This window comes from Cyprinodon tularosa, unplaced genomic scaffold (assembly GCF_016077235.1).
Source record: "Cyprinodon tularosa strain WSP-4 unplaced genomic scaffold, ASM1607723v1 ctg17, whole genome shotgun sequence".
Classification (NCBI taxonomy): Eukaryota; Metazoa; Chordata; class Actinopteri; order Cyprinodontiformes; family Cyprinodontidae; genus Cyprinodon; species Cyprinodon tularosa.
The window spans coordinates 664,073-678,391 of NW_024038531.1; the positions used below are offsets into that span (position 1 = coordinate 664,073).

Below are 14,319 nucleotides of genomic sequence, written 5' to 3' on the forward strand. Positions count from 1 at the left end.
TAATCAACTTTAACTTGCTGAATATTGAACTAATTTCCACGGTTTTGTTTTTTTTGCTAGGTTTGATGCAGGGTCTATTGTTATATGTATTTCAATGGTCTGGACAACATGGGGAGATGTAAAATTAACAAAAATTATCTATCCAGAGGAGCTTTCTGCATGATTAAAACCATTACCAGGGAATGTACATGAGGCACGGTGTATTTTGTACAAGATGTCATTCAAACTCAGCATGATGGGTGGGAATCAAGGCAGTGTAGTCACACATGCGAAGCGTGAAACTCAAAGCGTCAAAATCAAGTTACAGAGAAACGACAGGTAGTTCTCAGTTCTGTTCCATCCTCGTCTCGCAATGCCTTCACAGCCATCTCCAACATCAACAACAGCACCAGTAGCACCTAATGTCCGCATAATGTTTGGCGGTACGCCTGCAATGAAAGCAGAGGTTTGTTGGCTTTGAGGGAACAAAACTAAAGTTCATGACTTCAGTTCAAGAGTTGTTAAAAATATAAGTTTTTTGTTTTGCTTTTAAATTGAAAGTTTTTCAAAATTGCAAAAATGTACTTGGCCAAAAAGTAATGGTTTATGTTAAAATAAACATTTGAGTAAATTTGTCACAACCAGGGTTTTCTTGTGTTTATTGTGAAGTTGGTCATTACTTTTTATTTCAAGTTGCATTAAAAAGTCTTGAATTTAACTTGCCTTATGCTGTAGGAACCCTGCTTTAACTATAAATAAAAGCCAGTGGAAAGAGAATGGTTATTTATAGATGTTTCACAAATACTCATTTAAATGTCTATTTGTAGGACTCTTACTTACAGCATCGGGAAGTGTTTTCTTTGTACCATTGAAAAAAATGTTTTATGACCCAACTCTTCTAAAAGTGTTTTAAAGTCCTACCTTAGCTGTTAGCGAAAAACAGGATACTTTAGAGAAAGGAGAGAAAAGGCTTGATTGCCTCACTTAGTAGATTTAGGTCATTTTTTTCATTATCTATAGCATTTACAGCTGGCTTTCTTTGTGTGCAGAAAGCCAGCTGCCATGCAAGGCTTTCCTCATAGCTAAAGGTAAAATATGGCAGGTATATTGGTTTGATTTCCAAGGACTTTAAAGTTTTAGTGTCTGTTTTACAGAAGCTCTGGTGTTCTCCCAGTGGGACACGGCAGACAGGTGGAATATTATGGTGCCAAATCATCACTTCAGAACGCATACTGTCAGAAGTGCTTTCAGCTGTGAAGTGGGGATTTTAAACAAAACACTTCCATGAAAGTAAAGGAAGTATATGACATGCACAAATGTAAAAAATATGCATTTAAAAATTATTTCACTTTTTTTATTGCTTTTATGGTTCTATTGTGTTTTATTCAAACGCGGATTTCTAAAGCAGGTGAGGAGCTCGGGTCTACCTTAATGGATCACCCATTTCACTGGTTAACCTTCCTCATCACCTTATTCTGAACCAATTTGAACCCTAGGATGTCACCTGTTACAGGCCCAGGGGCTCCTTTGAGACGGCGCCGTGTTAGTGCTGCAGACAGCTGCATTAGGGTTTTTAGCAAACAGGGAAAGCACTCGTGTCTCGACAGCCAGGTTGCACATATGGTGTCCATCCAAGTAGTCATTGCCCTCTGGCTGCATGCTCTAAAGCAGACACTACGTGCATCATCCTCGCTCACTGACCTTTTAGCTGAGGAACAACAGTCCCCCCCCTTACCCCCTCCCTTTCTCAGCTTTCTCCTTCTTCCATCTCCTTGGTGTTTTTCATCTAAAACACCGGATATGCAAATTCAGTTTAGTGTATTTTCCTTTTTACCATCCACTTTAACCTCATTATGTATGTTTGTTCACTTTTTGACTTTATCTCAATTTATGGAGAAAATTTGATTGTAAAATTAGACAGAAAAACAAATGTAGTGCTTATACCTGTCATTCAACCATTTTTATATATTTAATATATATGAAAGCTTTATTTTTACCCATTCTGGTTATCTGTAACTGGGGTAAAAGGGGCCATTGGTATCTGTGGAAATTAGCAGCTTATATGAAAGTCTTAGAAGAAGGCGTTAGAAATGTTAGATATCTTCTCTACAAATAAAAGGAGATTGCAGATCACTGTTCAGCTGCAATATCCATGACTCATCCTATTGCTGCTCAATCATCCATGACTTTAGAAATAGACGGTCTAACTTTACTTGTCAACAAAATAACTATGAGATTTGTCAGATCATCCTCAAATAGCTAGAGGTCGTAGCCCTAAAAGCCGAGATGCATTTGGATCAGTGCCTGCTGTTTCATAGTTCATATGTGGGATAAAGTAAACTAGCATGTTTGGTTGAGCGTGTCTAAGTGTGCTTTCTGTTAGCTCTGTAATGGTTGACGTCTCCCTGCTGTGGCATCGCCCCTCTCCAGGAGTGGCTGTTTATGAAGTCAAGCTGATGAATGATGATCACCTTTCTTCAGTGTATTGGTGGCCACAGTTACGCCGCCAGCTCCTCAGGTGGTGTTAAACTAATAACGAGCAGACTGTTTTGCTTTCATGGACTTCCATTTATTACTAACTTTTGTCCATTTAGAAATCTGGCTGTACCTTTAATACATTTAAGCTCGTTTTTATGTTCTATTCCAGTCTGTAGTTTTTTACAGTCTGTCTCCTGCCATCTTCTCATCAAACCTAACCAGTGTCTTACAGCATAGCACTCCCACAGGATGACGCCGCCTACACCATGTGTGTTCCAAGCGTTGTGCAGTGTTCTTTTTCCCCCAAACTTATCTTTTTGAATATTGCCAAAACATGCCGTTTATGTCTTTTCATACTTTAGCTCCTACTTCTATTCCTGCATAGCTTATAAAAACTATAAGTCGCACTTTCTCAGCTTTTCTGTCAACAATGATTTCATTCTTGTGAGTTTTTCCATTAATGTTAGATATTTTTTGAGTACAATAGTTCTCCCACCTCAGCTGTGAAGCTACTCTAAAGTTACTTTGCTCCTCCTTGCTGCTTCTACATGCAGAAATCCTCGGTTTATGGGATTATCATGACTACCTAATTTTGTAGTAATACCAACCTACTTTTAGTGCTGCTTAAGATAATCAAATATATTTCTTTAACTACCTCTATTATTTTTTTTACACAACTTCGTCCCTGCCTTGTTTACTTATTTTATTGGTCTTAGAGATGCCGTTTGATCTGAAAGGTTCTCAATAAACAGAAACCTTTCTGTTTAGGAAATTCACAGAAAAGCTGGATTCATCAAAACCTGGGCTGTATTGGGTGGTCGCCTTATTACTTCTGTTAACTTCCTGTCTACCACTTTGGATTTTCTGTTAAAGCAGTTTCTAGTTTTCGCTCTTCAGAGTTTTTTCTTCTATGTAAAATAAAGCTTTTGAGCTTTGCAAACGGGGCAGCTGAAGACAAATAAATTCAAGAAAACATCAAATCAGTTATTCACAAAGAGGGATGAGTAAATATGGCAGACAAAGACGATCAGGATTTTTTCCATGAAGTAGAATGAAAGGATGTGGTTGCTGTCATATTTTCTGATGGACTGATTATTTTTTTTTAGATATCAACACGATATTCCTTTGGCTGCAAAGAGATCTAAACCAACCGATGATGCACTAGTGAAGTAGGAATCTATTTTTAGATGCATGAATATAAAGCTGCAAAAGATAAAAAGTAACTGTTTTTTAGGCAGACTGAGTCCATGTTAAAATTTGTTTCTCTGCTAGTTTTCCATTCAATGCTGATGGCCTTTATATCATTAAGAAAGAAAGTCTTATTTTATTCCCTGATATAGTTTAGATGCGCAGTTTGCTGGATAATTTCACTTTCCCTGGGATCCAGCTAACTGGAGAAAATTGTTTGTATGCCTTAATAATTCACAAAAATAAATTTTAAGATGTATTAAGATATAAGATAGACGTCAAAACTTCACCAGTATCCTAAAGCTATTTTAAGAAATGCTTTCAATATTTTGAAATATTGAAAGCCAGGGTGGTGGCACTGGGAATCCCCAGTTAAAACAGTCTTAGCTCTGGCAGGTACTCAAGGATTAACTGCTACTTGTTATGTGGTTGTCGTATCAAAAAAAAATAAATATAAGAATATAAGTTATGTGGTAAAATCTGCTACCAGGATATGAAATCTGACAGATATCAGTTTACACAAAAAAAACACTCACTATGGTGTAGAAGTTTTGCTGAAGGAAGGAAACTTATAATAAATATTCAAATATACTGCATTTAGCTTGAAAAATCTGCCATTTTAACTTGATATAAGTTTGAATTATAACCTTGTGCTGCAGTAAATGTTTTAGTAGAGTGCTAACAATCAAACTGAGCACTCCGTCTTCTTCTTGTGAAAAAATAATGATAGATAGATTCTATTTAATCTGTTTATTCAATGTATTAATTTTTAAACTGTAATAGGTTTATGTAGACAGCTCTTCAGGAGGAGAGATCAGGTCTGGATGCAGTGACAGTCTCCCAGCTCTCCTCTTTCATTTCTGCAAATGTTGACTCCACTGTCAACAACTTGACGAAGTAAAGGTTCTTGTAATACTCAAAAACTAGATTTTATTTTTTTAGTTTCAGCGCAAAAAGGTTTTAATAAACATGAAAAACAATATTCCAGGTTTTATCTATAAAACATATTAACACATACAATCATGCACATTACTACCTCTTAGTCAGATAAATGGCATGCTGCACAATTTTTGCACTAAACGGAATTTCTTGAACAACATATCACATGACAAGAAATTCTTCCAAATAGCATGTTGATATTTTCTGTAAAGTGACAGTAAAAGCTTTCATTCTTTATTGTTACCCATGAAATCCCAAGAGTGAAACTATTTCTGTATTTCTATGAAGACATCAATAACATGTGCTTCACTTATGCTTTTTCATGCTCCTTCCATTACATTGGTCCAATCTTTCCCTAATTTATTTAAATGAATTGAACACAATGTAATATATATATATATATATATATATATATACACTATATTGCCAAAAGTATTTGCTCACCTGCCTTGACTCACATATGAGCTTAAGTGACATCCCGTTCCTAATCCATAGGGTTCAATATGACGTCGGTCCACCCTTTGCAGCTAGAACAGCTTCAACTCTTCTGGGAAGGCTGTCCACAAGGTTTAGGAGTGTGTTTATGGGAATTTTTGACCATTCTTCCAGAAGCGCATTTGTGAGGTCGCACACTGATGTTGGACGAGAAGGCCTGGCTCTCAGTCTCCGCTCTAATTCATCCCAAAGGTGTTCTATCGGGTTGAGGTCAGGACTCTGTGCAGGCCAGTCAAGTTCATCCACACCAGACTCTGTCATCCATGTCTTTATGGACCTTGCTTTGTGCACTGGTGCACAGTCATGTTGGAAGAGGAAGGGGCCAGCTCCAAACTGTTCCCACAAAGTTGGGAGCATGGAATTGTCCAAAATGTCTTGGTATGCTGAAGCATTCAGAGTTCCTTTCACTGGAACTAAGGGGCCAAGCCCAGCTCCTGAAAAACAACCCCACACCATAATCCCCCCTCCAACAAACTTTACACTTGGCACAATGCAGTCAGACAAGTACCGTTCTCCTGGCAACCGCCAAACCCAGACCCGTCCATCAGATTGCCAGATGGAGAAGCGCGATTCGTCACTCCAGAGAACGCGTCTCCACTGCTCTAGAGTCCAGTGGCGGCGTGCTTTACACCACCGCATCCGACGCTTTGCATTGCACTTGGTGATGTATGGCTTGGATGCAGCTGCTCGACCATGGAAACCCATTCCATGAAGCTCTCTGCGCACTGTTCTTGAGCTAATCTGAAGGCCACATGAAGTTTGGAGGTCTGTAGTGATTGACTCTGCAGAAAGTTGGCGACCTCTTCGCACTATGCGCGTCAGCATCCGCTGACCCCGCTCCGTCAGTTTACGTGGCCTACCACTTCGTGGCTGAGTTGCTGTCGTTCCCAAACACTTCCATTTTCTTATAATACAGCTGACAGTTGACTGTGGAATATTTAGGAGCGAGGAAATTTCACGACTGGATTTGTTGCACAGGTGGCATCCTATCACAGTTCCACGCTGGAATTCACTGAGCTCCTGAGAGCGACCCATTCTTTCACAAATGTTTGTAAAAACAGTCTGCATGCCTAGGTGCTTGAATTTATACACCTGTGGCCATGGAAGTGATTGGAACACCTGATTCCAATAATTTGGATGGGTGAGCAAATACTTTTGGCAATGTAGTGTATATATATATATATATATATATATATATATATATATACTATAAAACACTCTGCGCTGCAGCTCAGGGCTATGCATCTTTGTTTTTCTCTTGTCTCACTTTTTCTCCTATTTTCTTCTTGGCAGCAGTATTTTTGTGATGTAATTTTCACAGTGGATGCTGGAGGGGGGAAAACGCTTCCTCCTCCTCGCGCTTCCTCTCCGTCGTTCCCTCAGGTTTGAGCTGTTTATTATTGTTCCATGCAAATGCAATCACTTGGAACACTCACCCATGTTTTCATAGCTATTATGATATAATGTATTTATTGTAATCTGTAAATCATGAATAGTTCATCTGGATCTTGTTCTTGGCACATTTGCATAAAATCATCTTTTGCCATAGCAGTGGGAGTCAACACCACAGTAAGCTGAGGGGATTGCGGAATTGTCTCACTCTGACTTTTTAATGGTTACCAATTAATTACTAGACAAAATAAAAAGGAAAAAAAGGAAGAATTTTGTTTAATTTGCAACTTGGCACATTTGGACATTGCTGCAAAGCATCTGTTTCCGTCTCCCTGTCCTTGCTGCTTTATCAGCCACTCGTGGACCGAAAAGGTCATTTAATTTGGAGCTCTTTGTTGAATCTGCCAGCAAAGCTCTTTCCTGCTATCACAAGCGTTTTCTAAAACACGTTTTCTTTCCTTTTTTTTTTTTTTTTTTGTGCCCATCTCAACTCAAAACTAGTTTAATCAGCCAGCGTTTGAGGTCAAGGAATGACACCTCTGTGAAAACTTTGCTTCCGCAGACTCATTTTATGAAAAGAAGAAGCAAAAAGATTGATATCATGCTGCTAGTGAGTGTGAAAGTGTAAGAAATATGAAGATGAAATGGATTTGAGGAAAGATTTTGTGGTTACTGAGGATTTGATGAAACTACACAGTAGTTCTCTCTACAGCAGCTGTGTTGATGGTATAAGTAATAAGCAACAATATTTCCCTTTTGCTAAGAGCTTAACTAGATTGATGTGTCGATTCTTTTAGAGTGAAATGTTAACATGTTTAATGCAGCAATCATGAACCCTGAAATGTATTTTCTGTAAGTGGAGTTTTAGACATCTTCTACACAAAAGGTTCCTATATAGCCTGGAAAATGTTTTTTTTTTATGGTCTATAAGAGAAAAGTGGGGGAAAAAACTTTTTTTTTAAAGTAGTATCCATCAATCTTTTGACTCTCCATTTATTTTCCATCCATAAATGAATTCTCATTTTATATCCATTTTACTATCCAGGAATGTGTTTATTCATCCATTCATCAGTCCATAAAAAGATAAAAAAAAACATTTCCTTGTCAGCATATTTATTTACATTCATTTTTCTAACTATGGCATAATCTATAAGTCTGATCAATGCTACTTAGAACATGTATTGAACATGGATTTAGATTTTTAAACATTTCCCAGCCTTATTTAGTGCAAAATTAGGTGAAGTGGACAATATGCAAGAAGGCTTATTTATATATATCTAATTGGGAAATATTACATTAGATAATTTGTTTTAAATTATACAATTAGCCTTCAGTGGAATTTAAGATGGTTTGTTAAATGATAAAAATATAAATATTAGACTATTAAAAGTACCAGATGTTCATGTAATAATTTAGGCCTAGATTTTAATGAAACAGGTTCTAACTACTAACCCACAGCCACACAAGGTCAGTGGTCAGCTGCATTTCATGAATTTGATGAGAAAATGTATATTTCAGATATCCATCAATCCATCCTCTCATCCATCCATTCTCCCATCCATCCTTTCTTCTGTTCATCCATACATCCTCCCATCCATCCTTCAATCCATGATTTTATCCATCAATCCTTCCATTCATCATTCCACCCATCCATTCATCCTCTCATCCATCCATCCTTTAATCCATCCATTCTTCCATTCATCCTTCCATCTACCCATTTTTCCAAAATCTTCCCATCTATCCATTCTTTCAACCACCCATTGTCCCATCCTTTCATCCATCTATCCGTTCTTCCATCCATCCATTCTCCTGTCCATCCATACATCCTCCCATCCATCCTTTAAACCATTCAGCCATCCATCCATTTTTCCACCCATTCATCCTCCCATCATCCATTCTTTCATTCATCCTTCCATCTACCCATTCTTCCACAATCTTTCCATCTATCCATTCTTTCATCCACCCTTCCTCCCATCCTTTCATCCATCTATCCGTTCTTCCATCCATCCATTCTTCTGTCCATCCATACATCCTCCCATCCATCCTTTAATCCATCCATTCTTCCATTCATCCTTCCATCTACCCATTCTTCCACAATCTTTCCATCTATCCATTCTTTCATTCACCCTTCCTCCCATCCTTTCATCCATCTATCCGTTCTTCCATCCATCCATTCTTCTGTCCATCCATACATCCTCCCATCCATCCTTCAATCCATCCTTCAATCCATCCTTTGATCCATCCTTCCATTCAGCCATCCATCCATTCTTCCATCCATTCATCCTCCCATCCATCCATCGTTTAATCCATCCATTCTTCGATTCATCCTTTCATCTACCCATTCTTCCACAATCTTTCCATCTATAGATTCTTTCATCCTCCCATCCATCCATCCATTCTTTCAACCATCCATCAATCCATCCATCCATCCATTCTTTCACCCATACATCCTCCCAGCCATCCTTCAATCCATCCTTCAATCCATCCTTTGATCCATCCTTCCATTCAGCCATCCATCCATTCTTCCTCCCATCCATCCATTGTTTAATCCATCCATTCTTCAATTCATCCTTCCATCTACCCATTCTTCCACAATCTTTCCATCTATCCATTCTTTCATCCACCCTTCCTCCCATCCTTTCATCCATCTATCCGTTCTTCCATCCATCCATTCTTCTGTCCATCCATACATCCTCCCATCCATCCTTCAATCCATCCTTTGATCCATCCTTCCATTCAGCCATCCATCCATTCTTCCACCCATTCATCCTCCCATCCATCCATCGTTTAATCCATCCATTCTTCCATTCATCCTTTCATCTACCCATTCTTCCACAATCTTTCCATCTATAGATTCTTTCATCCTCCCATCCATCCATTCTTTCACCCATCCATCCATCCATCCATTCTTTCACCTATCCATCCATCCATTCTTTCACCCATCCATCCATCCATCCATCCATCCATCAATTCTTTCACTCATCCATCCATCCATCCATCCTCCCATCCATCCATCCTTTCACCCATCCATCCAATCATTTTTTCTCTGTCTCATTCTCTGATAAATCTCCAAACTGACATAGAAACCAGACAGTGTCAGCTCAAAGTTTCCTCGCCATGCAGACTGACTACTAAGATTCTTGCTTTTTTGTCTTGCAGAATTGGTTCAGCCACCCTGTTGAGAAATCCCTCCTGGTTGTTTTCATTCAACGTGTTGCTATTCAGATCTCTCTGCTGTAGATGAAGGCTAGATTGAAGATAGGGCTGTCACTTTATTTGGGTAGAGAAGCTGCTTGTGCTGCAGTGAATTGAACAAAAAGGTGTGACCTATGTCTGCAAAGTAGAAAACATCAAGAAGACAATGGTTTTAAAGGAGCTGAAACAATTTGATCCTGACCCATTTCAACAGTTTGAGGAAGAAAATACAGCAGCTTATTGTCACATTTAACAAACCTGAATAAATCAAAGTAATGCCACTCCCCCCCCTCATCTCCTTTATGCCACACATATATATTGCCCCTAAATCAAGTCCTTTGCTCTCAGAGTATTGATATTTGCTGAGGTGGGAACAGCGGTGTCTGTGAGTGCAGGTCTTTATTGCAGATCTCCAGAAATACAGCATCCTCAGTGTTCCACTGATTATTTGGTTCACTCCTCATAGACCCTACTAATCATTCATCGTAAATGAGAAGCCTGATCTATTGGAGATTAGATCAGTCAACAATCATCTGTGTTGAATAAGTGATTTCTGCAATGGAGTGAACCTTCCACAGGAGAGGATTCACAATCACATTGTTGCCAGAAGGATTGCTTTTTCATTTTTAGGATGGTTGTGTTTTACTCCATTTGTGTGCATGACTTAATTGAATATAGCCTTAACCTTTAGAATATCTTTCCACAATGCCCATATGTATGTCTTTTTATTTAAATATTGTTATAAAGATAAAGAATACACATTTATTTTTTTATTCAATTCAAATTCAATTCAGAAATACTTCATCAATTCCAAAAGAAAATTAAATCTTGTAGTAACTCGTGTCTTTTTTGCAGTGAAAGTGTATGGGTTTATTTCAGGCCATCCATAAAAGGTATACAGCTATTCATACAACCTCACAGGTGTTCAGGCTTGCAGCTTAGAATAGATGTTTTGTTTAATCTGAAATTTAGAAATATGTATAAAGACATGAAAAACAGCATCAAAATGGCGGCGAAGAATACTGTTACGTGGGCTTTATGCATGGATGACCTCATTATCTACCCAATTATCTACTATAGATTGACATTCAGTCCATTCACCTATTCAATTAATGAGTAAACTTCAGATGTAATCATTTATTTTTACATGCAGTGCTTCCCTGGTCGAAGCATGTTGTTGCTCTATGTATTATCTTTATTTCACATCAAAAAAACGATTTATATCCTATTGAATAAAACAAAGACGGAAAATAATCCACAATGGCATCTTTCCAATTGCCGAAAGAAGTAATGGAAGCATTTGCTGCCATGGCACATATTGTTTTCAGCCTCTCAAAGAGCATAACTCATACTTAAAATTAGATTTCACTTTTCCTCAAATGGCTGGGTCGTTTCTTCCGTTTGTGTATTTCATTTTTATTATCTTCTGCATAAATGTCAGTGTGCAGAATTATATTAGCTGCTTTGTTTATTCCAGTCCTGTTTGTCTTTATTTTTGCATGCACTGAGCCATTAAATATAAACCTGATGGTGGGCTCTCTTTGTTGCACTGACTCTTCCAATGTGGCCATGCGCTTCGTATTTGTTAGATTTGCTCTTAAATGGGAAAAATGGCTGTAGGAACCTGTCTGTGAACAACTTTGATATGCTCCAGCCTCACTCCAAACACCATGGACACACAAAACAATCTGCTATAATTACATTTTTCCTCATGCAGTGACTCTTTCCTTTCCTTTTGAACAGACCTTCCTCCTCCAGCCACAAGGGAACGCCCCCCAGGTTGCAAGACCGTGTTTGTCGGTGGTTTGCCGGAAAACGCCACGGAACAGCTCATCATGGAGGTTTTTGGGCAGTGCGGCGATATCACAGCCATTCGCAAAAGCAAGAAGAACTTCTGCCACATCAGATTCGCAGAGGAGTCCACAGTAGACAAGGCTCTCTTCCTGTCTGGTAAACTTTCATACCTCAACTGCACATTGCAATTATTTTGTCAATGCAGTGCAGATCTAGTTGGAAGCAAATTTTTCAGTGTTGAATGATGAGAACTTTAATATATTAAAAACAGGATTATCAGGAGTGGTTGGGTTTTGTTTGGTACCTTTGCACAGGCCCAGGTTTCAATCATATTCCATACAGTCATGGATTCATGTGTTGACTTTTCTTTTCCAATTAAACAATTAATATATGAAAAGCAGCACGGTAGAATTTTTTTTTTACAGAACTGAAGCTAAAACTATTTAACATTATTAGTTCTGCATAAAGCCGATTTAAAGAGACACCGTCAGTTTTTACAAAATAATATCTTTAAAATAAGCTTTTTATTTGACCCTTTACGACTAAAACATTGTTTCATGAGCAGACTGAATCAGTAGGTCATTTCCGATGCGTCTATAATCTTTTATCCGGTTTTGCTGAAGTCAGAAGTTCCCACGCTGTTCTGCTGATGTGACGTCATGCTCCTCCATGTTGGATTGGTCCGACCTTTGTGGATACTCAGAAGAGATCAGCATCCAGCTAAACTCAAACAAGAACCGTAACTCCATCTAGGGAGAAAAAGTAAAAACAAAAAACCTTCCGTAAAAGTTAAAAAAACAATCCACTGGACTTGGTTTCCAAGGTTTGAAGACGTTTCTCTTTCCCTCCAGGAAGCTTTCTCAATTCAAATGTCTGGATCCGCAGTGAGTTTGAGTCTTTATATAGACAAGGCCTTGTATTGCTTGGCAACATGCAAATGGACACTGACGAGTGGGTCGTTTGGTTCCATTGTTAGCCTGTAATATCTGAAACCTGTCTATGATTCTGAAGGTCGGTCTAAACTTTTACGGAATGACTATGACCTGGATAACTGAGAATCTTCATCAGCAAATAACGAAAAACCTTGATAATTATGAGCAGAAGAGTGCTGCAGTTCTGTGTTTTGGCCACAAAACATTACAAAACTCTGTAATGTGCCTTTAAAGACAAAGAAGTTTTACATCTAAAATGCATATATTTTTTATTCATTTCTGGCTTAATTACTACTCTGAATGAATTTTCATTTCAGAAAATGCATATTTTAAAGTTGGTGTACTCCAGTTAACAAGTATATAATGTGATAAATGAGTTGGCATTGGTTTCAGAGATCCATTAAATACAATTAGTTCATTCTCTGAATAATTGTTTCAGCACATGAGGGAATTTATCTAAAAAGCAGTTTATCTACTTTGTACATGTAGAGATGCATAATTTTGTAGAAAAAGGAAGTGTGTAATGTTTTTTTTGTTTTGTTTTTGTTTTTTTTCGGCACTAGTGGCTCGTTTTTTCAATAGAATAACACGAAAGCGGTATGAGAGAGGGGGAGAGACATGTGGCAATGGTCGGATTCGAACCCGGTTCGGCCGCATCGAGGACTAAGGCCTCCGTACATGGGTCATGTGCGCTAACCAGTGCACCACCTGCATGCCTAAACCATCTAATCTTAAACTACTGTGCTTAGGAGAAAGAAAAGTGGTTTTGATATTTAATAGTAATCCATGAAACCAAAACTCACACTTATCTTTAAGTGGAAGGTGCCTCAAACTATTGTTGAAGTGAAGCCTGTTTATAACTGAATTAAGTGTATAAATATCATTTTTACTGCAATGCTTTCTCAAGAGACCTTTCATGATCTGAGAAGATGAGGGTTTTTTTTTTTTTGCGTCTGTGATTGCAGGTAATTAGTCCCTCAGCATGATGGTAACACCTACATACTTAACAGTTGGTACAATGTTACTAGGTAAGAACATCTCATCTGGACTCCTTCAAACATTAGAGTGCGTTTAATGAGTTGAGATGAGACTTTAACATCTAAAACCACTGTGTTAACTGTTAAACAAGGCGGTGGCGGTATTGTGGCGAAAGTCACAAGTGCAACATTTAATTATTGAAGGAGGTCCGTCATAAATTCACACCATTTTAAATCTGGACTAAGTATAGTTTCCCAACAGCACAATAATCCTAAATATACTTTAGTAGCAGTTTTGGAAAAAAAAGTGGGAAAAAAAGTAAAATTACCTCCAATTTGTTAAAACACTTTTCTATAACACAGGGCTGAAAAATAAATAGAACTAGTATGTGTTTTAAAGAGACATCTTTTTAAATATTTGAGATGGAAGATGCTATTTAAACCTGTTGGTAAAATGGACAATTTATATGGATTTAAATACATTCACAATCATTTCAAAGTTTAATGACAGTCAGGGTTTGAGGGTTTTTATTTAGAAATGTGAAGATCGGCCTGATTTATGATGCCTAGCTGAGTTTGTTGTGTTGCATTTAACCTTAATTAGATTATTTAAAGCTCTAATTCAACAATTAGGAGTTACTTTATAGAGACAAACATGTAGCTGTGGCGTCGCATAGATCAGCATCAGTTCATTTTGGACTGAAAATGGGAAAAATTAGATCACAAAGGACCTTAAATTCCCAGTTTATCAGCTTGTGATTCAGAACAGTAACAGTGAGGAAAGACATAGTTCAGTAAGAAAAATCCAGATTACTAAATAATAAAAAAAATCTCTACCACCTATCAGGCTCCACTTTGTGTGCTCTTATCTCGTCTTCATTTTCAAGCTGAACAGAACAGAGATGCTCAATCTCTCTGTGGAAACCGATGACCACTCTCTTCTGCTTTAA

General features: G+C 38.0%; 1 protein-coding gene across 3 annotated transcripts in view; it reads left to right on the forward strand.

Moving 5' to 3' along the window:
• Positions 1-14,319, forward strand: part of enox2 (ecto-NOX disulfide-thiol exchanger 2) — a 321,929-nt gene that overhangs the window by 248,487 nt on the left and 59,123 nt on the right. For all 3 annotated transcript variants that reach the window (XM_038281359.1, XM_038281357.1, XM_038281358.1), the window contains one exon: positions 11,410-11,616. In XM_038281359.1, the coding sequence (XP_038137287.1) occupies positions 11,410-11,616 (207 nt within the window). The remainder of the gene's footprint in view (positions 1-11,409; positions 11,617-14,319) is intronic.